Below are 27,916 nucleotides of genomic sequence, written 5' to 3'. Positions count from 1 at the left end.
CCAGAAACCTGGATACACATTTCCCTCCAATGTACATGGGGCATTCTCCAGGATAGACTACATGCTGGCATAAAACATACCTCCATAATATTAACAGGATAAAAATTTTGCAGGCTACTTTCACTGATCACAAGGCTCTGAAATTATATGTGAATTCCAAAGGGATACAGAAGAAAAACTTTAACACCTGGAAGTTAAACAGCCTCATACTGAATAACCAGTGGGTCTGAGATGAAATCATAGAGGAAATGAAAACTTTCCTGGAAACATATGATTAAAATGACACAAACTATCAGAACCTATGGGACACAGCAAAAGCGGTCCTGAAAGTGTTCTAGTGACATCTAACTTTGGCTGGATGCATTAATGTGCCAATGTTTCTAATGCCTGAGCTAGGTCCTCATTGGCATGTATATCCCAGCAAGTTCTGGCCAGCAATCACTTGCTTTAGTCATCTGTAAACCTTCCATAGAGTCACAGGCTAGTGCCAACATGATTAGCTGAGCATATTTGTGAACAAACAAATCCCCAAAGACCAGGGAATCTGGCCCATATATGGCTTGCTAGCAGTCACACTGCAAGAGGAACATCAGGACGATGGTCAAAATCACCAGGACAGGCCCTGAACCACACACAGCAGATGGGACTGGCCAGTACATGAACCTGATGGAATGGCACTCACTAGATGAGCTCAAAACCCTGGGACCTATTGTGGAGAGCAGCATAGTTTGCAGAGATGCTGCCCCCAACTTCTGTACCCATAGCTGTCTCCAATCACTTAGGTACTGGGCAGCTGCCCTGATTGGGCCTCAAACTGGACTCCTTAAGCACATTTTCTGTCCTCTGGTCTCCATATCCTGGTAGCAGATCTTTTTATCCATCTGTTTCTCTTGCTTGTCAAGTGTACCCCACCAACCCTGACTCATAAATATCACCCCCCAACTTTCTTGGACTCAATCCTATACATGCAGCTCAAGGTGGAGCAAAACCACTCCAGGCACAGCTGAGAGGGGGATATAGTTGAGGGACGGTATGGCTGTGAGCGGGCACAGCTGAGAGGGGGCCACAGCTGGGAGGAAAACACAGTTAGGAGGACAACTCATGCTGGGCTCAGGAAGCCAAAATCTGGAGCTTCATGATTTTCCCTGCAATTGAGCCACTGCCTAACATTTAAACAGGTTGCCTTTTCACCCAATTCCTCTGAACAGTGATGGAGGTGTCTGTGATGGGGTTCCATGATGAGGGTGCCTGTGACAGTGATATCTATGACCAGCATGCCCTTAATGGGGTTCTGTAGTGGGCTGGCCATGCTCCTAACTGCTATACCCTGCAGAATCTTCCTTTCAGAGCTCTGAGACCTGTGTGTGCAATCATGTCCACGATCGCAACCTTCTACGAAGGCAAGACCATCCTCATCACTGGGGCCACCGGCTTCCTGGGCAAGGTCCTTCTGGAGAAGCTTCTGCGCACGAGCCCTAACCTTAGGGTCATCTGCATCCTGGTGAGACCCAAGGCTGGGCAGACACCACAGCAGAGGGTGGACCAGATGCTCAGCTGTAAGGTGAGTGTGTGGTCAGATAAGACTGGGGGTGTTCTCTTGCTTTTCCCAGAAAACCTGAATACAATTGGGCATAATTGCAGGCTGGATCAGACAACACTGGGTAGTTGCTGCCTCTATGTTAGGGACATACCAGTAATCTGCTTTCAGCGAACTCTTCAAACTTGACCTGAACCCCAAGTTTATTCAACCCTTACACACACACACACACACACACACACACACACACACACACACACACACACACACGAGCCACTATGACTACTAAAGGATATTTATGTGTCTCAGCTTTCAGGGAACTCTCCAAACTTGACCTGAACTGTTTACTTATCTAGGGAGAAAAACAAGATGTTTGCTCTATTAGGCTCTATATGTTTACCTACATCTCCCCATTTTCTCTTTTAAACACAAATATTTGAGATGGCTACCTAGCCCTTGCTTTCTGAATATACTGCTGTTCTCTATAAGAGACAGGATCCCAGAATTAGTAGTACCAGAGCTACTAACTGTATGGGTGAGCAGAACCATTAAACCAGAGCTGAGCTTTTTGCAAAGCAATAAAAGTGGCTGTTATTTTGCGTAGGTATAGAAAATCTGGGATAAAAATTCTTAATCTAGGGGCCAGGGAGACAGCACAGCGATAAGGCTTTTGCCATGCATGCGGAAGGTCGCTGGTTCGAATCCCAGCATTCCATATGGTCCTCCGAGCCTGACAGGGGCAATTTCTGAGTGTAGATCCAGGAATAACCCCTGAGCATTGCCTGTTGTGACCCAAAACCAAAAAAAAAATTCTTTTTTTTTTTTTTTTTTTTTTTTGGTTTTTGGGCCACACCCGGTGACGCTCAGGGGTTACTCCTGGCTATGCGCTCAGAAGTCGCTCCTGGCTTGGGGGGACCATATGGGATGCCGGGGGATCGAACCGCGGTCCGTCCTAGGCTAGCGCAGGTAAGGCAGGCACCTTACCTTTAGCGCCACCGCCCGGCCCCCAAAAAAGAAAAATTCTTAATTTAGATTTAGATTAGAGCATGGTGGTCTTTGCCAGGAAGTATTTGCTAGTATCATTCAGCTGTGGGTTTAAGGCTATTCCTAACCCCAGAGGGTCTTTCTTCTTCATCTTGTGGAAAATAAAGACTTCGTTTTCCTCATCATCTTCTTATTAGTGGCTGACACTGTAAAAAAAAAATCACACTTGAACTCTTGGCTCTCTCAGGTTTCTTGTCTTTGTGAGAGTGGCACAAAGTTTGAATTGTAAGACATTACACTTGAGCTCTAAGATTCTTTCATGCCCCATGCCATTGGTATGTTGACCCAAAGGCTGCCCAGGTTCTATCTAAGGCCCTCAGAGGGACCTATATTCTGGGATATTAGGCCAATCTCAGAGCATTGAAGCTTAAGTCAAGCTGATATAACACAAGCTCAGGGTCTAGAACCAAGTGCAAAATTTGAATGTTGGTATTTCAAGGTCTAGTGACAGGATATCCTTTAAGGCATCCCTTTTAACTGTATTTATGCAAAAATGTTTTTAAAAAGTATATTGCCACAAAGTATTAGATATTTCAAAAGATCCACAAGTGGGTGAGCTTTAGATGGTAAATTGTTATAGGCAAGGTGCTATAGGGAAAGAATGAACTAGATTCATATGGGTATACTATCAGGGCACCAGGAGGCTATGGCTAGGTTGTGGTCCACTCTCCCTAATTCATAGGTATAACAACATTGTTTCACAAGAAATTCATACAAAGAAGTTCACAAATCCCCTAGTTGTCATGATCATGTCCAAGTTGGGTCAATTCTGCTAACAAGGTAATCTGTCTGTAGAGAGCAGCCACAAAGGCAATGAAAAAGCCAATCAATGTGGTAATTCTGGTCTCAAGTATCAGTTCATGGCGATTTGTAAGAGACTGGACTGCATCAGATGTAGATGGCAGTCCTCTTATTCCAGTGATGTGAGACTGAAATGGTGGGGGAAACTTTAGGACACAAGGGGGAAATAATGGAGTATAATAAGGAAAGCAACAAATTCGGGATAGGGAAGAAGACAGGGAAAATAATAGAAAAGGCTTTTCATAGAAGCTAATAGAGGGGATTTGGGAGGAGATGTTAATTGGCAGGCCTAAAGAAGCATCCAAAGAATTGGTACTGCATTGACAATTATTATTTCTTTAGTATAACCAGAGTCTATCACCCTGACATGAACAGTAAGTTCCTTAAACTCCTTCCCATGAATCTCAAGGGTTAAAAGTGGGCATTCAGAGAAAAAGTCTTCCAAGGGATCAGCATAGGCTGTTAGGGGTTAGTACTATCCTAAGGCAATTGGAATGGCTTGGAATAGCAAAAAGGAAAAAGACCTGGACAATATGCTATTCCTTTAATAAAAGCAGCTATTAACTCCAAATATGGCATGAGGTTGTGAGGCTGTTTCATTAATAGAGCCTGATAATTCAGCCAGTGGGCCTGATATCCTGGAAAAGTCCCTCCATGTCTAGCACAGCTAGGACTGTTCACTGCCACTGGAGGTCACTACTATGGTATGTGTTGGGATACCATGCAGTGTGGGATGGGAGTTAGGGTCTCCACCAGGAGTAACCCCTCAGAGCCACTGAGTGTACCCAAAAACCAAAATAATTAACAAAATAAATTTTAAAAGAGCACATTTGAAAGTGTTCATTTTTGACACAGTTCCATAAAAAAATCCAGAAAGTGCTATGCTCAGAAATGTTTTTGCCAAACGGTAGTCATGTTGGTAGTTCTTAGCAAAGCCTTTTCTGGTCTACCCTTGAAATCAGATCATGAAGAGTCTTTCCTGAATTATCTGGTTCCATGATGAGCACAATCAGCCAGGGATGGCTGCTGGTCTCTGACAGTCACTTCTTTAAACTGGAAAGCCTGGTTGGGGCCTCTATCTTCTTGGCCATTTCTTTTCAGATCTGAGTGTCAAGAGCAGTGTTTCCTCCCTGCCTCCCTTCACAGCTCCATCCAGAAAGCCCTGGATGATAGTTCCTCATGAAACACGTGTTCTCAGGGAGACCAAAGGGGATTGGGGAAAGCTGGAGCTAGCACAAAATCTTCCAGGAGAGCAGGTGGAGGTGGTCCTCATGAGCTGCAATCTTGTCTATTACAGCTGTTTGATAAAGTCAGAGAAGCGTGTCCAAACGTGCACAAGAAGATCCGAGCCATCTATGCTGATCTCAAACATCAGGACCTGGGCATTAGCACGGAAGACATGCAGGAACTGCTGACCAGCACCAATCTCGTCTTCCACAGTGCTGCCACTGTGCGCTTCAATGAGTCCCTGAGGTATTTGTGCCTGGGTGTAGGTTTTACTTAGAGCATGTGGAGCAGGGAGGAGGGTGCCGGGGCTACTTTGAGCATGTGAAGTAAAGATTCAGTGCTCAGATTTCTGCATGTTGCTGTGAGCTCCAGCCTTTTAAGCATCATGCCAACCTGTTTCCTCTGTTTTTATAGTTTGTTTTTAAAGATATTATCAATGAAAAAACATTCCCAGATACTAAAACCTGTCCATCTCTGAGAAAGTCTGTGTAGAGATGACCATATTTTTAAAATTTTATAAAATAAGTCCTTTTGTTTTGTTTTTCAATATATCTTTATTTAAGCACCATGATTACAGACATGTTTGTAGTTGTTTTAGTTATAAAAAAAAAGAATAACCCTGTCACCAGTTTACCATTCCCACCTCAATGACCCCTGTTGTTTCTTCCTTTTTTAATATCTTTATTTAAACATCTTGATTACAAATATGATTGTAGTTTGGTTTCAGTCATATAGAGAACACCCACCTTCACCAGTGAAACATTCCCATCACCAATGTCCGAAATCTCCCTCTTCCCCAACCCCAACTTGAGACAAGTTTTCTACTTTCTTCATACATTCACATTGTTATGCTAGTTGTCAGTGTAGTAATTTCGCTAACTGCACTCACCACACTTTGGGGTGAACTTCATATCGTGAGCTGGACGTTTCAGCCCTCATCTCTTTTGTCTCTGAGAATTATTGCAAAAATGTCTTTTATTTTTCTTAAAACCAATAGATGAGTGAAACTGTTCTGTGACTCTCCCCCCTCAGACTTATTTCATTCAGCATGATAGATTCCATGTACATCCATGTATAGCAAAATGTCATGACTTCATCTCTCCTGACGGCTGCATAATATTTCATTGTGTATATGTACCACAGTTTCATTAGCCATTCATCTGTTGAAGGGCATCTTGGTTGTGTCCAGAGTCTGGATATTGTAAATAGAATTGAAATGAATATAGGTATGAAGAAGGGGTTTTTGAATTGTATTTTTGTTTTCCTAGGGTATATCCCTAGGAGTGGTGTAGCTTGATCACATGCGAGCTCAATTTTCAGTTTTTTGAGGAATCTCCATACCGTTTTTCATAAAGGCTGGACAAGATTCCCACCAGCAGTGAATAAAAGTTCCTTTCCACATCGCAACCAACATGCTTGCTCTTATTCTTTGTGATGTGCGCCAATCTCAGTGGTGAGAGGTCATACCTCATATTTGTTTTGATTTGCATCTCCCTGGTGATTAGTGATGTGGAGCATTTTTTTTCATGTATCTTTTGGCTATTTCTATTTTTTCTTTGACAAAGTGTCTATTCATTTCATCACATTTTTGATGGAATTAATGTTTTTTTCTTGTAAAGTTCTGTCAATGTCTTGTGTATTTTGGATATTAGCCCCTTTTCTGATGGGTATTAGGTGAATAATTTCTCCCATTTAGTGGATGGCTCTTGTATCCTGGGCACTATTTCCTTTGAGGTTCAGAATCTTCTGTTTATCTCTGCTTCCACCTGTTTGGAGAGTGCTGTTTCCTCCTTGAAGATGCCTTTAGTCTCGATGTCATGAAGTGTTTTACCTACGTGTTGTTTTATATATCTTATGGTTTCAGGTATGATATCAAGGTCTGTAATCCATTTGGATTTGACCTTCATATGTAGTGTTAGCTAGGTGTCTGAGTTCGCTGATTTTCAAGTGGCTAGCCAGTTGTTCCAACACCACTTGTTGGAGAGGCTTTTTCTGCTCCATTTAGGATATCTTGCCCCTTTATCAAAAATTAAGTGATTGTATGTCTGGGAAACATTCTTTGAGTATTCAATCCTATTCCACTGATCTGAGGATCTGTCTTTATTCTAATACCTTGCTGTTTTTGAGAACTATTGCTTTGTAATACAGTTTAAAATTAAAAGTAATGCCTCCCATATTCCTTTTCCCAAGGATTGCTTAGCTATTCGTGAGTGTTTATTCCAAATGTATTCAGAAATGTTTGATCCACTTCTTTGAAGATTGTCATGAGTATCTTTATAGGTATCTCATTAAATCTGTACAATGCTTTGGGAAGCATTGTCACTTCAATGAGGTTAACCCTGACAATCCATGAGCAGGGTATGTGTTTCCATTTCCACGTGTCCTGTCTTAATTCTTGAAGCAAGGTTTTATAGGTTTTTTGTATAGGTTGTTCAGGGTCTAAGTCAACACCAAGATATTTGAGTTTGTGTGACAGTAATGTGAATGGGGTTGCTTTATTTAATGTCCATTTTATCCCTATAATTATTGGTGTATGAAAAGGCCATTGATTTTCGTGTGTTACTTTTGAAGCTTGCCACATTGCTATATGAATATATTGTTTCTAGAAGATTTTTGGTAGAGTCTTTAGGGTTTTCCAAATACAGTATCACTTCATCTGCAAACAGTGAGAGCTTGACTTCTTCCTTTCTCATCTTCATTCCCTTGATGTCTTTTTCTTGCCTAATCACTATAGCAAGTACACTATAGCAAAAACAGTATTATGTTGAATAGGAGTGGTGAGAGAGGACAGCTTTGTCTTGTACCAGAATTTAGAGAAAAGTTTTTTAGTTTTTCTCCTTTGAGGATAATATTTGTCATTGGTTTGTGGTAGATGGACCTAACTATATTGAAAAAGGTTCTTTACATTCCCATCATGCTGAGAGTTATTATCAAGAATGGGTGTTGGAGCTTATCATTTTTTTCTATTGATATGATCATATGGTTTTTTTGTTGTTGTTGTTGTTAATGTTGTGTATTATGTTGATAGATTTAAGGATTTAAAACCATACTTGCATAACTGGGGTAAAACCTACATCATCATAGTAAATGACCTTCATGATGAGGCTTTGGATCCTACTTGTCAGGATTTTGTTGAGGATAATTTGCATCTGTGTTCATCAGGGATATTGATCTGTAATTTTCTTTTTTGGCTGCAATCTCTGTCTGGTTTTGGAATCAAGGTAATATTAGCTTCAAAAAAAGCTATTTAGAAAATAGCTGTTTTTCAATTTAATAAAAGACCTGGCCAGGATTGGTAGTAATTCCTCGTGAACAGTTTGAAAGAATTCATTAGTGAATCCACCTAGTCCTGGGCTTTTGTTTTGGGGCAGACATTTGATTACCATTTTAATTTCCTCAATAGTGATGAGGGTGTTTAGATATGGAACATCTTCCTTATTCAACTGTGAAAGATTATAAGAGTCCAAAAATTTATCAATTTCTTCCAAGTTCTCATGTTTAGTGGAAGAGAGTTTCTCAAAATAGTCTCTGATTCTCCCTTTGAATCTCTGCACTATCTGTAGTGATCTCCCCCCTTTAGTTTCTAATATGAGTTATCAAGTTTCTCTCTTTCTTTCTTTGTGAGTTTTGCCAATGCTCTATCAATCCTGTTTTATTTTTTCAAAGAACCAACTTCTGCTTTTGTTGATCTTTTGGATTGAATTTTGGGTTTCTACTTCATTTATTTCTGCTCTAAGCTTTGTTATTTCCTTCTGTCTACCTACTTTTGGTTCCTTAGGTTGATCATTTTCTAATTTTATAAGCTGAATCGTTAAGCTATTCAGGTATGCCCCTTCTTCCTACCTGATGTGTGCTTGTTAAGCTATAAATTTTTCTCTCAGTACAACTTTTGCTGTGTCCCATAGATTCTGATAGTTTGCATCTTCATTGTCATTGTTTCTAGGAAAGTTTTGATTACCTCTTTGATTTCATCTCTGACCCACTGGTTGTTTAATAATAGGCTGTTTAATTTTCAGTTGTTAAAGTTTTTCTTCTGTGTTCCTTTTTAGTTCACATCTAATTTCAGAGCCTTGCGGTCAGCGAAGTTAGCCTGCAGAATTTTAATTCTCTTAATTTTATGGAGGTATATTTTATATATTAGCATGTGGTCTATCCTGGACAATAACCCATGTACATTGAATACATGTGTATCCAGTTTTCTAGGGATGGAATGTTGCTTTCATTCTTCTAGGCCTCTTTCTTCCATTTCTCTTTCCACAGCTAGTATATTTTTGTTGGTTTTCAGGCTGGTTAACCTATCATGTAGTGGCATGGCTGTGTTAAGGTCTCCCACAATAATTGTATTATTATTGATGTTCTCTTTCAAATTTGTCTAAAATTGTATTAGATAATTTGCTGGTCTCTCATTGGGTGCGTATATATTTAATAATGCTGATTCTTCCAATTGCACATAATCTTTGATTAGTATGAAGTGTCCATCTTTGTCCCTTACAACTTTTTGGAGTGTAAAGTTTGTGTCATATATTAGTAGGCCACTCCAGCTTTTTTAAGGTTGTTGTTTGCTTGGATAATTGTCCTCCAGCCTTTGATTGTGACTTTATGTTTGTTCTGACTATTCAGATGTGTTTTTTTGTAGGCAGCAGATGGTTGGGTTTATCTTTGTGATCCATTTTACCACTCTGTGTCTCTTAACTGGTGCATTTAGTCCATTGACATTGAGGGAGATAAATGTCATGGGATTTAATGCCATCTTTTTGTATCAGTTTGGTGTGTCTGTTAGTCTGTCTTGTCTTTAAGTAGACCTTTCAACTTTTCTTTTAAGGCTGATTTTTGGGGGGGGGGTTGGGGCCACACCCATTTGACGCTCAGGGGTTACTCCTGGCTATGTGCTCAGAAATAGCCCCTGGCTTGGGGGCACCATATGGGACGCCGGGGGATCGAACCACTGTCCATCCTATGCTAGCGCTTGCAAGGCAGACACCTTACCTCTAGCGCCACCTTCCCGGCCCCTTAAGGCTGATTTTTCATCTGTAAAATTTCTGAGCTATTGCTTACTGGTGACGCTATGTATACTTCCTTCAAACCTGAATGTGAGTCAGGCAGTGTGCAGTATTCTAGGTGAAGCATCCATTTTATTCAGTCTTGTCACCATATTCCACCATTGTCTTCTGGCCTTGAGGGTTCCCTGTGACATGTCTGCTGTAGATCTTAAGTACTCTCCTTTGAATGTAATTTCCCTTTTTGATCTTGCTGCTTTCAGTATTTTATCTCTGTGGGATAATTTTATCATTGTGACTAGAATGTATCTTGGGGTGTTTTTCCTTGGGTCTCTTTTAGCTGGTACATTGTGGGCATGCAGGATTTGATTGCATGCAGTCTTTAGCTTTGGAAATTTTTCTGTGATGATGTCCTTGACTGTTGATTCTCCATGGGGATCTTCTTCCTACTCCTCTGGGACTCCAGTAATTCTTATGTTGTTTCTATTGAGTTTATCAAAGACTTCTATTTTGATCTCACATTCTTTGAGTATGTTTTCCAATGTCTGATCATTTGCCTTAAGGTTCTTTTTCAATATCTCCTGCTGTATAGAGTTGTTCTGCATTTCATCTTCCAGTTTACTGATTCTGTCCATGGCTGTTATTACCCTGTTGGAGAGGCTTTCCATTGGTTTTTTAGTTCAGCTACCTTGTTTTTCAGACCTGTTATTTCAGTTTGGAGTTTTCTGATTTCTGTCGTTGTGTTTTGTTAAGCTTGATCTATGATTTCTTTGATTGCTATGAGAATCCTCCATATTTCTATTCTAAAATCCCGTCATTCCATATGGTCCCTCAAGCCTGCCAGGAGCAATTTCTGAACATAGAGCCAGGAGTAATCCCTGAGTGTTGCTGGGTGTGACACCCCCCAGAAAAGGGAAATTACATTTAAAGGAGCATCCTTAAGATTCACAGAAGACCTGTTACAAGGCCAGAATGATGTGGTGAGACATACTGACAAAACTTAATGAAATGAATGCTTCACCTAGAATATTGCATCCAGCAAGAATCACTTTCAGGTTTGAAAGAAGTTTGCATAGCTTCAGGGATAAACAACAGCTCAGAAACTTTACAGATTCAAAGCCAGCCTTTGTCTCCTTTAAGACAAGACAAATAGACACACCAAACTTCTACACAAAGATGACACTAAATCAATGACAATTATCTACCTCTGACCTGTCTATGCTTCTTGGTTAGACTTAAAAGAATTTCACCAAGATTTTTTAAAAAGATTAGGAGTTTGGGGCCGGAGTGAGAGTAGATAGGGTACTTCTTGCGTTGCATGTAACTAACATCAGTTTGGTCCCAGCACCACATATGGTCCCTTTATGCCCCACCAGGAGTCATTCCTGAGTTCAGATCCATAAGTAAGCCCTGAGCACTACCAGGTAAGTCCCAAAAATCTGAGACATTTCTTTCAAGTTAAAAAAAAAAAAGTACAAGTCTAGTCGGCACTACCTTGAGCATGTCCATTTCAGTTCATTTTTAATGAATGAGTTAGCAAAGCTATAGTTTTTTCATCTGGTTTCTCTCTCTTGGATTGTCAGGAGCCCAGTAATCTTCAGGCAATCAGCACAAGGCCTGGTACAGGAATCCCTGTGCCAAGTAAGTGTTTCCTGCACTCTGCAGCCAGCTGTAGCTAGGTCTCAAGGCAGATTTTGGGGCAGCACTTGTGGTCTGAGCAGCCCCTGCCTTGTCTCTGCTACAGAAATGCTGTGCAGCTTAATGTCAGAGCCACACAGAATCTTATGAACATGGCCAGCCAAATGCTCAGTCTTGAGGCCTTTGTCCACATCTCCACTGCCTATTCCAACTGCGACCTCAAGCACATTGAAGAGGTAGTGTACCCATGTCCTGTGGAGCCCCGACAAATCATCGCCACTATGGAGTAAGTAAGCAAGCTTGGGGAACTAGCCAGACTTGTGGGGTAAGTGAGATCACACGCACACCCTGGCAGCAAGACTAAGAAAAGGGACTCACTAAACATCTGTTCCTTTCATCCCCATATGCTTGTTGTGTATGATGAGAGAAGAGGGATGAGTATTGTATGTCCCTCAAGAACAGTTGTTTAAACGGACTGCAGGGAATGCTCACATGGAATGTGTCTTGCATCTTCAGGGGCTTAGCACTGCCTTGCTCAGTCTCTGTTGTCATGTACCTTGGGTCACCTCCCTTGTGAGATGGGACAGATAACAGTTCCCAGTTTCTAGCTGGGATAGTCCATGGAGTTTTTCAAGATAAATTCACTTGGTGTGGGGCAGAGGGTTGAAGGAGTTAATAATGAGAAGAGGAGGAATGCTTTGCTAGGACAGACAAATGGATGAACATATGGACAGTGGCATTTGCCTCCACTGCAGGTTCTTTCCTGCTGTCCTTAAGTCTGTGCCCATAGTGCCACATTCTTCCTGAGGAGTGCCCTGCATCTGCTTTTTGGTTCACCTCCATTCAACACCAGAAATTGTCTGTGTTGGGTTTTTGGATTTTTTTTTTTGGCCAGACATGGTGATGTTTAGAGCTTACTTCTGCCTTTGCACTCTGGAATCACTCTTAGCAGTGCTTGTGAGAACATATGGGATGCTGGATATCAACCTGGGGTGAGCCATGTGCAAGACTCGTGCCCAGTTTAATGTATTATCATTCTGGCTATTTCTTGTTGGTAAGCAGTGTGTAAAAGAAGAATGTGGCAAGCATGAGAATTCCAAGGCATATCCGCCAAGTACTGTGCTCCTGCAAGTGCATCCTACAAACTGAGGACTCACTTTACAGCCAGCCCATTCTTGGAAGATGCTCTGATAGCTCTGTCACCTGTTATCAAAGTTCTGAGACAGAGAAGGAAGCAGGTCAAACCTGCTGGGGATAAGCTGTTTCTATGTTGCATCATAGATACAAAGGAGCTTTCTGGAGCCCAGTGGTTGTCTCTAAGCTAGCAAAAAAAAAAGGTCCAATGTCCCTGCAGAGGCATATGTGATCTATGTGCAAGCCAGTGCTCCTGGAACATGTAACCTCTGCTGTGACTTCTCAAAAAAGGCTTTGGGTGAAGGTCCAGCACAAAGATGGGTCCACTCATCATGGTTGTAGCCCCCAATAACCTTCAGACATGGATGATGTGAAATGAGGTTCTCAGAGCTCAGCATAGAGTCTGAGACTCAGCATAAGACCACAGACCATATTAGCATAGGACCTCAAAGGGACTCAGCATAGGACCAGAGAGAGACTCAGACTATAGCAGGCTTTGTGTGTAGGAGGTATGGTATCAATTCCCACCACCTTAGCACCTGAGCACAGAATCGGGCTCTCAAACAGCATTCCCACACCAACCCACCTTCTCTTCTTCTCTTGAAGAATTGATATCAGAGGATTTTCCATTCTCCCTGGTTTATAGGCTTGTATTCTGTTCCAATTAAAAAGCACAGGTAGATGTGAAAGCCAGGGAAATGCCAAATGTTCTGGACCACACTCAGGTTCTGCTCCCCATATCAGGGAGATTCTGTGTAGAGCTGAGGTTTTTACAGGAACCCAGCTTGGAATCTCAATTGTGTCCTGGGAGACAGAAGGAATAGCCAAGAGTTTTCTGTTTCTGGAAGAGTTTCCAAAGCTCTGTGCTGCAGACAAGGATTGAGTGCACAGCACCTCATGAAAACAAACCAACTTCTTCCAAATATACCTGCTATTTAAGATGCATAAGCTGTGATTGGCAGTAATGTTGCTAGTTTCTTATCCAAGTTGGATGTTTTCAGCATGGCTCTCACAACTTTCTGAATAATGGGGCTTATGTCACAAACCTACGTGACTCACATACATGTCTTCTTGACAATAGCACTGGTCAATCCCTCTATTAGAGCACTGGTAGATTAGGATTTTTTAATCACTATTTAAACCCTTTGATACATTCCTGGTAGATCTCTCCTCTGTTAGATCCTGGGATCCCTTTGATAGATCCCTCTTTAGGAACACTATTGCATCTCTCTAGTAGATCACAGGTTCGTCTTCACTCCACTTGCTGGACTGTTCATTGTGTCATGCATTTTCTGGGATATCTAAAAAAATTATTACCAATTAGTATAGCCGCTAAACCTATCTTCTAGATATGTGTCGTTGGTTGACTAGAACAGTTGCATATCTTCAAAAGTCACTGTTTGTATTGAGGCATCAAATGGAATTTTAGGAATTTAAACGTGAATGTTAAATGATGATTTCCAGCTGATCATGAACAGCTGGGCTGTCCCTTTAACTCTGTGCTCACAGCTCCTTGCCTGTACTCAGGATGTGCTGTGGGATCCTGGAGAGGAAGGAATCTATAGCCGCTATGTGCTGCTGCGCCTGTTTGCATAGATTATGTGGGATTTTCTGGGAAGCCATGTTGTGCATGGGGGCCTGGTTGGGGCAGCCTTCAGTGTTCACAGTCATGTGGATAAGTCCATGTTCCACCATGGGCACCAAGAGCTCCCTGAATCCTGAATCCCAGCTTAGCATGTGACAGGTTCATGTATCTGACTGCTGTCTGGTACACTAGGCTTCTCTTCCATGTCTACAGGTGTTTAGATGATGCCATTATTGATGAAATCACCCCCAAGCTGCTTGGGGACAAGCCCAACACCTACACCTATACCAAGGCTCTAGGAGAGATGCTAATACAGGCAGAGGGTCGTAACATCAACATGGCCATTGTCAGGCCCTCCATCGTGGGCGCTACTTGGCAGGAACCTTTCCCAGTAAGTGTGCTCACCATTCTGCAATCTCCACCACGTGCCTACACAAAGACTGCCCCAGGCTCCACCCAGAGCTGATCATTAGCACCAGTTGTGAATGGTAATGCTAGGCATTTCACTGGGAGGGCTACAGTCTTTTTAGCTGGGATGAACAAAAATCACAAAACTTATCAAAGCTCTTAGTATAGAAATAATGGTGATTTTTATTTTGCTTTGCTTTTTTTGGGGGGGGTAACACTTGGCAGTGCTCTGGGTTGATTTCTAACTCTGTAGTCAAGATCACTTCTGGTAAAACTTGGGGAACCAAATAGGGTGCCAGGGATCAAATCCAGATTGGCCATATACAAGGCAAGTACCTTACCCCCAATAATAGTTGTTCTTAACTCTGTTTACCTCCATGTTACTTTTTGTAGCATAATGAGGCAGGGTGGTGCCAGAGATAATACCCAGGTTGTGTGGCTTGTGTCCTCCCTGCCTCAGTTCTTCTGTTTTGTTTCAAAGAAGGGCATTGAGTGCAATCAATTTTCATGAAGCTGTCTATGAAGAGTGGGGTTGAGAAAAATGAGTACCAGCATTCCTAGTGGCTGGCCTGAGCTCATTGAGAGATGCCCTGTCTAGAGTGACCACAAGCACCCACTGCACTCCTTTCCCTGGCTTCACATCTGGGCTCCTACAGATAAAGCCATGACTCACTCAGTGGGTCTACTTAAGGGATGATGCCCTCGGAAGTATCCCCACCATCTTCTCTCTGACATGTCCATATGGCTCTGTGTCACATGGAATCACCATGTAGTACAGCATAGGGTACATGTGCCCAGGACTGCTCATGGTCACCACATCAGTTCTCAGTGACAGGAAATATGTCATTTGTGCCCATCATATCTGACACATTTCTCACAGGAGCTGAGTTAGCTGCAGGCAGTGAGAAACTAGATGATCAGAATATTAATGACATAAAATCCAGAGAGTTGTACAGTGTGACCTAAGGCCCTCCTAGGATGTAAGAATGAAGTTTTATGCCACACAGGGTGCAAGTGGCACCTGGCATCCCACTGTCTTGGGATTCTGGGTTCAGCATCTACTTTTTACTGTTGTAGGGGTGGGAAAGATAACTGAATTGTTCCAGATGCCACCATATAATTGATACCTTCTCCTTGCAGGGTTGGGTGGATAGCCTGCATGGACTTGGTGTGCTCATAATTGGGGTAGGTATGTGTGGGGACATGGGATCAGGCCCAGCCAGCACGAAGGTTCCTAGGCCATGTAATTTCAGTGTCTAATCCACTTCTGTAAAGAGGCCTGGCTGAGTGCAGTAACAGTACTGCAACAACTGCTCTGGTGGACCATAGGCCTGATGCAGGCCCTTTGTTCGTAGGTTTTACTGCCAGGAAGTGAACTGATTTGGAGAGTTGCGCTTGAGGATGTGGGGCCTGTGCTCTCCAAAACTCTACCCTTATGCCACTCTGTCCACTGCCACGTGGGATGTCTCTTTCGTGTGTCCTTAGTCAGCACAAGAAAGTGGCATCACAATTAAAATTAGAGCCATGAAGATTGGCAGAAATTTGATCAGCCCCATATTCCCAGAGTCTAGTTCTTGACAGAGTTAAGAGAACTACCAATCAGGATTTTCAAATCTTAAAGCAGTTAGATGAGTCTAACTGGTTCCTGTCTCAAATGTCCTTCATACTCTTTTTAAGAGCTCTGTACATGTGAGTGTTGCTGTTTTCAAATCATCTCAAAGTGAACCTTTTTATTCTTTAACATTTAGGGGTTTTTTGTTTGTTTGTTTGGCTTTGTTTTCTTTTTTTAGCCACATCCCGTGCTGCTCAGGGGTTACTCCTGGCTATGCACTGAAAAATCACTCCTGGCTTTGGCAAGCATATGGGACAATGGGGATTGAACTCAGGTCCACCCTGGGTCAGCTGCATGCAAGACAAAATGTCTTATGACTGTGCTATCAGTTTGGCCCCTCTTTATTTTATTTTATTAATTGTTTTTTGTTTTTGTTTTTTGTTTGTTTTTGGACCACACCCGGTAGCGCTCAAGGGTTACTCCTGGCTATGCACTCAAAAATCACTCCTGGCATGGGGGACCATATGGGACGCTGGGGATCAAATCCTGGTCCTTCTGGAGTCAGTTGCATGCAAGTTAAGCACCCTACAGCTTCGCTACTGCTCCAGCCCCTGGGCCCTCTTTAATTTTTTTTTTAAATCTAATCACTATGAGCTACATTTACAAAGTTGTTCATAAGTTTCAGTTATACAACATTCAACACCATCTGTAACCACTGCATATTTCCTGCCATCAATATCCCCGGTTTCCCTCCCACCCTCCCTCTGCTTGCCTTTATAACAATCCTTGTCCTTCGTCGTCCTCCTTCTCCTTCTCCTCCTCCTCCTTCTCCACCTTTTTTCTTCTCCTCTGGCTCCTTCTTGTTTTCCTTCTCCTCCCCCCCCTCTTTCACCTTCTTCTGTTCTTTTCTTCTCTTACTCACTCTATTTCTTTGTAGGCACTGTGATTTGCAATATTGTTACTGAATGGGGTATCATATATAATACTTTAACTCCTTTCAGTACCCAGTTCTTGTCCAAAGTGATCATTTCTAGATCTAGTCATAATGGTCCATTCTCTGTCCTAACTACACCATGCCCCACTACCCTCTCCATGGTGCAAGCTTCCTACCATGGCCCTTGCCACTATTATCTTTGGGTTTAATTACTATATTATCATTTTCATATTAAACAAATGAGTATGATTATTCTATGTCTGTTCTTCTCCTTCTGTTTTATTTTACTAAGCTTGATACTTTCCATATACATTCCTGTATAAGCAAATTTCATGACTTAACTTTTCATAATACCTGTATAGTATTTCATTGTGTAGATGTACCACTATTTCTTTATCCCTTCATCTATTTTGGGTACTTAGGTTATTTTCATATTCTGGTTATTGTAAATAATGCTAGAATGAATATCTCAATGCAGAGGAATTCTCTACATTATATTTTGGGCCCTAAGGTATATTCTCAGAAATGATATTGCTGGGTCATATAAAACTCAATTTCTATTTTTTGAAAAACATTCGTATTGTTTTCCCAAAAGGCTGGACCAGTTGACATTCCCACCAGCAGTGAATGAGAATTATTTTCTCCCCATATCAGCACCAGCACTGGTTGTTCTTACTTTTTTTGATGAGTGCTAGTCTCTGTGATGTGAGATGATATCTCATTGTTGTTTTGCTATGTATTACCCTGATTATTAATAATGTAAAACATTTTTCGTGTGACTTTTGGCCACCTGTGTTTCTTTGAAGAATTTTCTGTTCATCTCTTTTGCCAATTTTTTGATGGTGTTGTATTTTTGTTTTCTTGTTGAGCTCTACCAGTACCTTATATATCTTAGATATTAACCTCTTATTAGATGGATATTGAGTGAATAGTTTCTCCCATTCCAAGGATAGTCTTTGTAACCAGGGAACCATTTTATTTGAGATACAGAAGCTTCTTAAGTTGTTGAACTTTGTTTCTACTTGCTTGTACAGTGGTGTATCATCATGGAAGATAACCTTTAGCTTCAATATCATGGAGTGTTTTAATTCCATTTTCCTCTAAGTACCTTATGATTTTAGGTCTGAAATGAAGGTCTTTAATTCACTTGATTTGTCCTTTTTTGCACTGTGTTTAAAAGAAAGATCAAGTTCATTTATATGCATATAGCTGACCAGTTTTCCCAACATCAATTGTAGATTACATTCAGTTTTGTGTAGTTTTATTGTTTAATATGAATTTCAGGAGTGTTTGACCTAATTCTTTTAAAAAAAATAACCTAGGTAGACTCATAAGAACTACATAAAGCTGTACAATGTTTTGTGGAATATTAACATTCTAATGATGTTAATCTTCCCAATCCATGAGCAGGAATGTGCTTTCTTGCCCTTTTGTTCCCTTTTATTTCTTTTCTTTTCTTTTTTTTTTTTTTTTGGCCACACCCGTTTGATGCTCAGGGGTTACTCCTGGCTAAGCGCTCAGAAATTGCCCCTGGCTTGGGGGAACCATATGGGACTCCAGGGGATCAAACCGTGGTCTTCCTTGGCTAGCGCTTGGAAGGCAGACATCTTACCTCTAAAGCCATCTTGCCAGCCCCTCCCTTTTATTTCTTAAATAGTATTTTTTTAGTTTTGTTTGTACAGTTATTTCACTTTTTTAGTTAAGTGAATACCTAGATACTTGATTTTCTGAGCCACAATTGTGAATGGAATTGTTTTTAATACCTCTTTCTTCTCGCTTATTACCTCTATATAGGAAAGCTATAAATTTTTCATATTAATTCTCTAGGCTGCCACTTTCCTATATAAATCTATATAGATTTATATTTTTAGAATTTAAATATTTTAGAATGTTATTTCTAGAATCATTTTAGTTGTTAGGATTTTATAAATATAACATGTAATCCACAGCGCTTAAATTCTTCCTTTCCTATCTGAAATGCCCTTGATATTGTTTTCTTGACTACTTACTATGGCAAGTACTTCCAGTACTATATTGAATAAAAGTGTCAAGAGTGGGCAACCTTGTCTTGTGCCAGATCCTAAAGGAAAGGCTTTAAGCTTCCCCCCATTGAATATGATGTTTTCCATGGGCTTATGGTAAATCTCTTTGTATTGAAAAAGTTCCTTCATTTCCCATATTGTTGTGAATTTTTATCATGAATGGGTACTGGACCTTGTCAAGTGTTTTATCTGCATCTATTGATATAATCATATGATTTGCATTTTTTTAACTGACATGATTTATTCTGTTGATTGACTTGCATATGTTAAAGTATCTTTGCATGCTTCTGATGAACTCTACATGTTGATGGTATACAATTTCCTTGATTAATTGTCGTATTCTACTTGCTAGTATTTATTGAGGTTCTTTCCATCTGGGCTCAAGTATATTGTCTCGTAATTGTCTTTTAGTGTGGTGTATCTGTCTACTTTTCATATTACAGGGATGTTTGCTTCATAGAAACTTTGAGAATATTTTTTTCTTAAATTTCCTTGAATATCCTGAAAGGATATAAAGTAAGTCCTTTTTAAAGATTTGAAAGAACTCACAGTGAATCCATCTAGGCCTCAGCTTTTGATTAAGAATTTTGATTGTCATTTCTATTAATTGATAGAAATAGGTCTGTTCAGGTATTCCAAATCATTTTGATTCAGCCTTGGAAGATGATAGGAGTCCAAGAATTTATCCACTTATTTTATGTTCTCTAATTTTGTGGTATAGAGTTTCTCAAAGTAATATCTGATTAGCTTTTGTATTTCTGTAGTGTCTGTTATGATGTCCCTTTTCTATTTCTAATATGGTCTATTAGTGTTCTTTGTGAGTCTTACTCAGGGTTTTTTGTTAATATTGTTAATATTTTCAAAGAATGAATTCTTGTTTTTATTGATCTTTTAGGTTGTTTTGGGTGAGTTCTAGTTTGTAATTTCTTTTTTAAATTTTTCTTGTGGCTGAAGTAAATTTTAAATATTTTACAGTAATATTTAAGGTACATAGTAATGATAAATCAAGGACATTCCCACCACCAGAGATATCCTTCCTCTACCCCAACTGTATATTTTTTTAAAAAATTTTAACTGAAATCCAACTACAAAGATGTTATAATCACTGTGTTTAAACAAAGACACTATTATAAGAAAATAAATTTAAAATAAATCTTCAATCCATTTTCTTTTTTTTTTTTCCCCTCTTTTTTTTTCTTCTTCCTCTTTCTGAGATCAGATGAGATTGGGAACGTTCAGGGTGATGTGGCTGTAGACTCTTCTTCCTCTTTCTCCTCTTCTTTCTCTTATTCTTCTTCCTCCTCCTTTTCTTCTTTCTCCTCTTCTTTTCTTCTTTCTCTTCTACTTCTTCCTCTTTTTTGTCTTTTTTCTTCTCTTCTTTTCCTTCTTCTTTCTCTTCTTCCTCTTCTTTTCCTTCTTCCTCCTACTCTTCTTTCTCCTTTTTTATTTTTATTGTGGTTGAAGTAAATTACATATATTTCACAGTAATATTTAAGGCACATAGTGATGATAAATCAAGGGTATTCCCACCACTAGTGATGTCCTCCCTATACCCCAACTGTACTTTTTTGTTTGTTTGTTTTTTCGGGCCATACCCATTTGATGCCCCAGAGTTACTCCTGGATAAGTGCTCAGAAATTGCCCCTGGCTTGGGGGGACCACATGGGATGCCAGGCGATCAAACCGTGGTCCTTCCTTGGCTAGCACTGGCAAGGCAAATACCTTACCTCTAGCGCCACCTCGCCAGACCCTTTTTTAAATTTTCTTAACTGAAACCCAACTACAAATATGTTATAATCACGGTGTTTAAAAAAAAGACACTTTTTAATTTATTTTTATTTATTTATAATAAAAAATAATTTATAATAAATTAGTTTGTTAATTTTTGCTTAAAGCGTTTCATTCATTTCCTCCTGCCTTCTTAGAGATTACTTTGTCATTTTTCAATTTCTTACGCTGTAATCAGGTGGTTTATATTGGTTCTTTTCTCCTTCTTGATGAATGTTTGCAAAGCTATAGACTTCCCTCTTAACATTGATTTTGCAGTGTCCAGAAATTCTAGCCACTTCTATCCTCATTCTTGTTTGTTTCCAGGATTTTTTTAAATTTTTATTCTGGCATACTGTTTAATTTCTATGTCTTATAGTTATCTCTCCACTTCTGTCTGTATTTCCTTTCTATGATCAGTGCACCATTGTCTGAAAAAATAATACAATTTCTATGCTCATGATTTTATGGAAGGATGTTTTGTGTCCCAATTATGGTCTATCTTGGAGAATGTTCCATGTGCTTTGGAGAGTAATATGATTCATCCTTTGGAGAATGAAAAGTCAAATATATATAAAATCAGGCCACGTTTGTTCCATACACAGAAGGATCATAGCTCATGGTGCCTAGGCCCAGTCCTGTTTTCTCTCCTCCACAGATTGGGAAAGGACTGCTTCGCTATCTGAAGGCTTCACCAAGGGCCGTGGCAGATGTGATCCCAGTGGACACCGTGGTCAACCTAATTTTGTCTGTTGGCTGGTACACAGCAGTGCATAGGTGTGATGTGGGTGCTTAGAAAATACAGGGCCCATTCCTGGCCACATTTCATCAAGTTGCACTGGAGACAGAGTTCTGTGGTAGCAAGTCACCTCAGTCAATGCCCTGACCCTGAGCTATGCAGAAAATGTGCTCAGCATGGAAGTTTCCAGGGGAGAGATAGGCATAGTCTCCTCACAGCCTCTATTCATAATGGTGGATTTCCATTCTATTTCCAATCTATTAGCATCAGGCTGGGTGTCAGCAGTAGGACTAGTAGGACCAAATTGAGGGGGAAATAATGAAGGGCACCAAGACCAAACAGTCGTATGAACATTGAGTAGAAATAAAAAGTGATCAGACTTAAACACCAAATCCAAAGTCAACTACAACAGAATCGATACCCAATCTACAACAAGCTAGACACAGACGGGACCACTTATACTAGCAATCTAGGGGGCAAAAGAGGGGCAATATGGGATGCATGCTGGGAACAGGGGTGGAGGGAGGACAACAATGGATGGGAATGCCCTGATTCAATGTCATTATGTACCTAAAATACTACTGTGAATAATTTGTAGTCCACTTTGGTCAAAATAAAAATTATTAATAAAAAAAAAGGTACTGTGAGCTTATGCTCACCATCCAGCACTATCATGTGCCCCCACTCACAGTTCAGTTTTTAGGTGCCCCTGTGCCAGGAAGCCCCACTCCTGGACACCATGTTCCCTCTCTGTTGCATTTTGCTTAGTATTCCCTTTTCACTCATATGAAGTTTCCCGATTTTCTAGACCAAAATCAACACGGATCTACCACTGTACATCAGGTGCCCTCAACCCCTGTAAATTGGGTAAAATGGGTGAGTTCATACTGCAGTACTCCGGGGGGGGGGGGGCTTAAATTTCAAGGCAGTATAACTGAGTTTGTGTGACCCACTATCTGTAAGGAACAGTGTCTACGACCCTATCTCACCAGATAATGCCTCTAACCCATGTCTCTATATAACATTGTGACGCTCATAAGTTTCAGAATACCTATGACCCATGTCTGCCCTATGAAAGTGTCTGTGATCAATTGTCATATGTAACAGTGCTTCTCCTTTATATATATTACCCATATACAAATATATTTATGACAGTGTCTGTGACCGAGTGTCATACATGATGGTGCTTGTGACCAGTGTCTGGCTGGACATTGCCACTAACTGCAGTGTCCATTATTTATACTTGAACAAAAATAATCTCCCCTCAAGTAATAATTATCTTTCCACCTCCTTTTTCATTTAGAAACTAATTTTTAACAATATTAATAGTTTTTAATCATTGAACTTTTGTTAAGATAAACTATGACTAAAAAAAGTTCTGTTTTTCTAGAATCTGTCTTTTAGTACTGCTATTGCTCTTCCAATACAGTTATTTAAAAATAAAATTTTAGGGGACAAAGTGATAGCACAGCAGGCAGGGCATTTACCTTGCATGCAGCCGACCCAGATTCTATCCTCAGCATCCCATAAGGTCCTCCAAGCCTGACAGAAGTGATTTCTGAGCATAGATCCAGGAGTGATTTTTGAGCACAGAGCTAAGAATAACCACTGAGTAAAAATTAAAATTAAAAAATTAATTAGTGGCCAGATGATGGTACACGTAACTTTGCATGTGACTGACACAAGGTCAATCCCTACCACCACATAGGGTCCCCTAAGCACTGCCAGGATTAACTCCTGAGCATACAGCAAGCAATGCCCTCAGCATTGCTGAATGTGATGATAAAACAAAGTTAAGAGTGCAATTTGGGGGCTGGAGAGATAGTACTGTGGCTACAGCACTTGCCTTGTATGTGGAATACCTGAGGCTTAAGGAAGGTGAAATTTTATGCTTTCAGATTTTTGAGATCATCAAGCCAGTTATTAGAGTCTGTATTCATCTAACTGAAAAAAGGAAACAAAAATACATATTCTTTATGTTAGTAATAGAATTAAAATATCACTTATGAAAGAGGCTATTGTAGACACACATGATATTTAAGCTCCCAAAATATGAAAACTGCTCCATGGCACTTGTTTTATTTATTTATTTTTTTGGAATATTCTAGAATAGCCTAGCCAGGCCAGAAGTTATTGCTTGTCTGTGATTGCAGAGGTCACATGGCAGATGCAATGGACATGAGGGTAAGGAATGCCAGGCAGGAAAAGAGTCACTGCACCTAAATAAAATTAGGTCAATGAGAGAAAAGAGAGAAGAAAGAGAGAGGCATACAAAGAGAGGAGAGATGAAAGAGAAAGGAGAAAGGAGAGTTGGGGAGGGAAGAAAAGAGAGACAGATAGAAAAACAGAGAGACAGAGACTGAATTCTACGTTGGCAGTGCTAGATGCTCCTCATCCAAAGGAGAAAGATTTTGTGCCAGGGAGGTAGACCTAGCACTGCTGCTCACGAGCACTGTGCTGTCCATGGGAGCAGACACTGCTCCTACAGGCTCTATGTTCTGATATTTCCTGTGTTGACTGAGCCATTTCCCTAAATTGCTACTCTGAAGCAAACTTTCAAGTTTCAGGAATGTCTTTTTAATAGAAACCCCAATGCATCAAAAGGCCTCAGGCCATTGGTACTGGGGGCAGCATGCATGATTTGGATCCAGGGCCTCACACATGCAAGGCGGTACCACTTATACTACTTCGCTGTCCACAAGTATCTTGTTCTTTTTTTTAAGGGGGGTCACATCCGGCAGCACTCAGAGGTTACTCCTAGCTTGACACTCAGAAATCACTCCTGGCAGGCTTGGGGAACCATATGGGATGCTGGGATTCAAACCGCCATCCTACATGCAAGGCAAACACCTTACCTTCATGCTATCTTTCTGGCCCCAAGGATCCTGTTCTTAATTTACCCCATGGTTTATGTCTGCTCACTCATCTAATACAACCATTTTAACATTGTTTTGAGGGGACCAAATAATTATGGCTCCAGTTCCATTACCAACATAAAAGATGATCCCTCAGCACCACCAAAAGTGACCCCTGATCTCACTGATGAGTCCCAATTCTTACCCCAAGATAAAACATTGGAACAGGTAATATTTGGTATGTTTGTGCACTCCTGGCCATGCTCAGGGACCGAACAGTACTGGGGCTCCAGGGTAGGATTGTGCCTGCAGACATCATTCTTGACTGCACTCAGGTGGCCCTTCATAAACTGTCTCTATTCTATCCCCAGGTGTGCATGTCATAGCCACCTTAGAGAAAGTTCCCATGGAGCAAGCTTTCAGAATACCCAAGGTCAGCTTCGCCAGTAGTACCTTGTCCAAGGTGTTTTGGAATGCTGTCAGCCACAAAGGTCCTGCAGCCATTTATGATCTGTTTCTATGGCTCACAGGCAGGAAGCCCCGGTGAGTGGCCATCATCCTGCATGGGAACAGAGACATTTGGGGATAACCTGGACAGAGCAGAGCAGCCTCACAGAATTCCACCTCAAGCCTTCTGTCAGGCAGAGGCCTCGTGCTTGGGGCCACATAGAGCCTGTGGTCTCTGGGAAAATCACTGGCACTTGCTGCACCTTGGGGGGGGGGCTCTATGATCCCAGTTTACAAAGACGAAATATAGTGAATTGACAAGATGGATGCTTGAGCTTGCTGGACTAGCACCTGAGCCTTGCTCACTCATGACTAGCTTTGGACACTCCTGACTCCTTTTCTCTGCTTGGAGCAGGATATAGAAATTTTAAGTCCTATGACTCAGGGCCACACATGGGTAGCACTGTATGTGTTAGACACCTGATAATGGCCCCAGTGTGCACCGCAGGGGACAGCAGTTAGATCTCAGTGTCCTTGTATCAAATACTTAAAAGACATGACATCAGCTCCCATTGAACCAGTGGGCAGGGACTGCATATGGGATGATGTTTCCAGTGCTGTGACCAATATTGGGGGCTGAGTGGAGATCTGTGGGCAGGACTATTTTGGGGCTGTGTCCTTGGCAATGATTGATTCATAGCTGAAGTCTAATATTTCATTAGCTGCACTAGGGTGTGAATAGTGCCCAGCGTTCTTGTACTGTGTAGTTTGTCTTTGGTTCTGTGGCCATATCGAGGCCCAATCTGTTACTTAGTTGGCTCCCATTGATGCCTCACAGCCTCCTGAAGCTCATGAACCGCCATCTGTATGCACTTGATATGATCGAGTACTTTTTGAACCAAAGCTGGGAGTTTAGCATGAACAACACGGAGATGCTCATGGCAGAGCTGGGCCCAGAGGACCAACAAGTAAGTATAGACCAAGGGTGGGATACTTAAGGACATCCCAAGTCTTTAAAGCCCATCAAGAAAATGGCCTGGCAATGGGGAGCGGCTGCCACTTAATGCTTATCTGCCGACAAGGGCTGTGCCTGTCTTTCCCCACAGCACCTGTCAGGCATCAAACAATGCCAATGGCTCCCTCATGGTATCTTGGCATCACTGACAGTGTCTTTACAGCTCATATCACCTTGCTGCTCACTCTTTCATCTGAGAGAAAGATGAATATAGCCCCAAAGCTAAACAGGCCTTTCCTGCCTTCTCAGAGATTTCATTGGATAGTTTATACTATTCACTTCACATCTGCTACTGTGTACACCAACCTTAGTTTTTCCTTCTGTTGAACTGACACTTGCTTCTTGCCATGGGAAGACCCAACATGTAGGTGCATCTGTGGTCTCCCTAATTAACCTACTGCTGTGCTGTTTGGCTGGGAACCTTTTTGCTTTGAAAACTGGAGTTTCCTTTCCATGGCAACTGACATCAGTAACTATAACCCCTGTAGTGATGTCACTTAGCTTCCCTTAGCACAGTAACCTCTAGGCACCTGACCCTCTGTCATTCAGATGCTGGCCTTTATCTTCCATAGTGGCTAGTGTGTTTTTCACTAGGGACAGGTGCCTGTTTTCTCACTGCCATAGATGCTGCTGCAGTGAGCACAGGTCCAAGTAATGGTTCCCAATGTGCTTTCCTACTCTCAAGTAAATGCCCAGAATTGTTGGCATTTACGCTATGATATTTTTACTTTTGAGTAGGGGTTGTTTTCCAAGATGGTTGCACCAGTTTACATACTCACTAATAGGACACACCAAGAGTAAAACAATCCATTATCCGTTTTGATCTCCAAGTATTGTTCAATTATTTTCATTTTTTTAATCGGAGGGGTGAGAGAAGGTTTGTTACATCCAACAATGCCCTGGAAACCTTTTGAAGTTCAATCAGGGGATTGAACTTGTCTGCAAGGCAAACACTTTAGCTAACTGTCTCCTACCAAAAAGATTTTCCTTTGCCTAAACCATTCATTTCCTCATCCTAAAAATGAAGTTTTTGCATGATCCAAGTGACACTGACTGAAATACCACTCAGGCATCCTTTGCAGAGGACCAACCTGTCTTGTACATGGATTGTCCCTCATGTGGGTGGATGCTGTCCAAATAGATGAGGTGGCTATCTGGGAGCTCCTGCTAGAAACTCACAGCCTAGTCTTGCCTTTCAGGTGTTTAACTTTGATGTGCGCCAGCTGAACTGGCAGGAATACTTCAAAAACTACATTGTTGGAGTGAAGAAATATGTACTGAAAGAGGATATGTCTGGAATCCCCAAAGCCAAGGAACACTTGAAAAAGTGAGTACTATCGCTGAATGTTTGTAGAGAATTTACCCTGTGGCTGGTTTTATAACCAACAGGAAGTAGGGAGGGGCATAAAAGGCTCCTGTGTGACTGTCCATGTGACGTGTGTCATGGACACCTCTCTAGGGAGACTTTTTTTTTTTTTATCAAAACAGCTATTGCAACTCAAATACACAAGTACAGGACTGAAATGAATAAAGTTGTTTCTCATCACAGATAAGTGATAGCAAAATGCAAAGAACAGAAATGAGTTTAAACTGCATTAGGTCATGTGAGCACAGCTTTCTTTATTCTCACAACCCTCCAACTGTATGAACTCCCTTTCCCCCATTATTAGTCCAGAGGGACCACAATGGTATATGATAGACGCTGAGAGGAAGTACAACGAAAAGAACTTTCATTTATTTCTGGGAACCAGAACTAAGCGTCTACACACACAATGAGTGTTTCCCATCACATGTTGTATGGAGGTAATCTTCATGTAATATATATATATATTAGAGGAGCTCTGAGTAGCAGGCTAAGCTCTTTCGCAATTTTAAGATTTTTAGTAGAGATAAGAATGAGGAAGGGACGTGTTGGAAGAGGAATGTAGAAATCTGATTATTCATCAGTAATTTTCTGGTAGTAGAAGGTGGAAAATCAAAATGCCAGGAGGCACTGCCTGCTTGCCACAGCACAAACAAGACTCCTGGCCTGATGCTGGCCTTGTTTTCTTGTAGGCTCCAGAACATGCAGTACCTCTTCAACATGGCTCTCATCCTCCTCACCTTCCACCTTCTTATCACACACTCCCAGGTAGTGCAAAATATCTGGTTCTTCCTTGTGAACTTTGGCTACAAGCTCCTCGCCTACTTCTGA

At 41.1% G+C, this 27,916-nt stretch overlaps 1 protein-coding gene across 1 annotated transcript; it reads left to right on the top strand.

Moving 5' to 3' along the window:
* The first annotated feature begins 1,372 nt into the window (after window positions 1–1,372).
* Window positions 1,373–27,916, top strand: LOC126022793 (fatty acyl-CoA reductase 2-like). Its single transcript, XM_049783825.1, has 11 exons — window positions 1,373–1,561; window positions 4,680–4,855; window positions 11,351–11,530; window positions 14,177–14,354; window positions 15,512–15,556; window positions 21,325–21,443; window positions 22,214–22,281; window positions 24,632–24,803; window positions 25,546–25,675; window positions 26,922–27,049; window positions 27,778–27,916. The coding sequence occupies exons 1-11, from the start codon at window positions 1,373–1,375 to the stop codon at window positions 27,914–27,916; spliced, it is 1,524 nt and encodes a 507-aa protein (XP_049639782.1).

This window comes from Suncus etruscus, chromosome 11, assembly GCF_024139225.1.
Source record: "Suncus etruscus isolate mSunEtr1 chromosome 11, mSunEtr1.pri.cur, whole genome shotgun sequence".
NCBI lineage: Eukaryota > Metazoa > Chordata > Mammalia > Eulipotyphla > Soricidae > Suncus > Suncus etruscus.
Note: the sequence above shows the minus strand (reverse complement) of the source record. Positions and strands in the feature narration are given on the sequence as shown.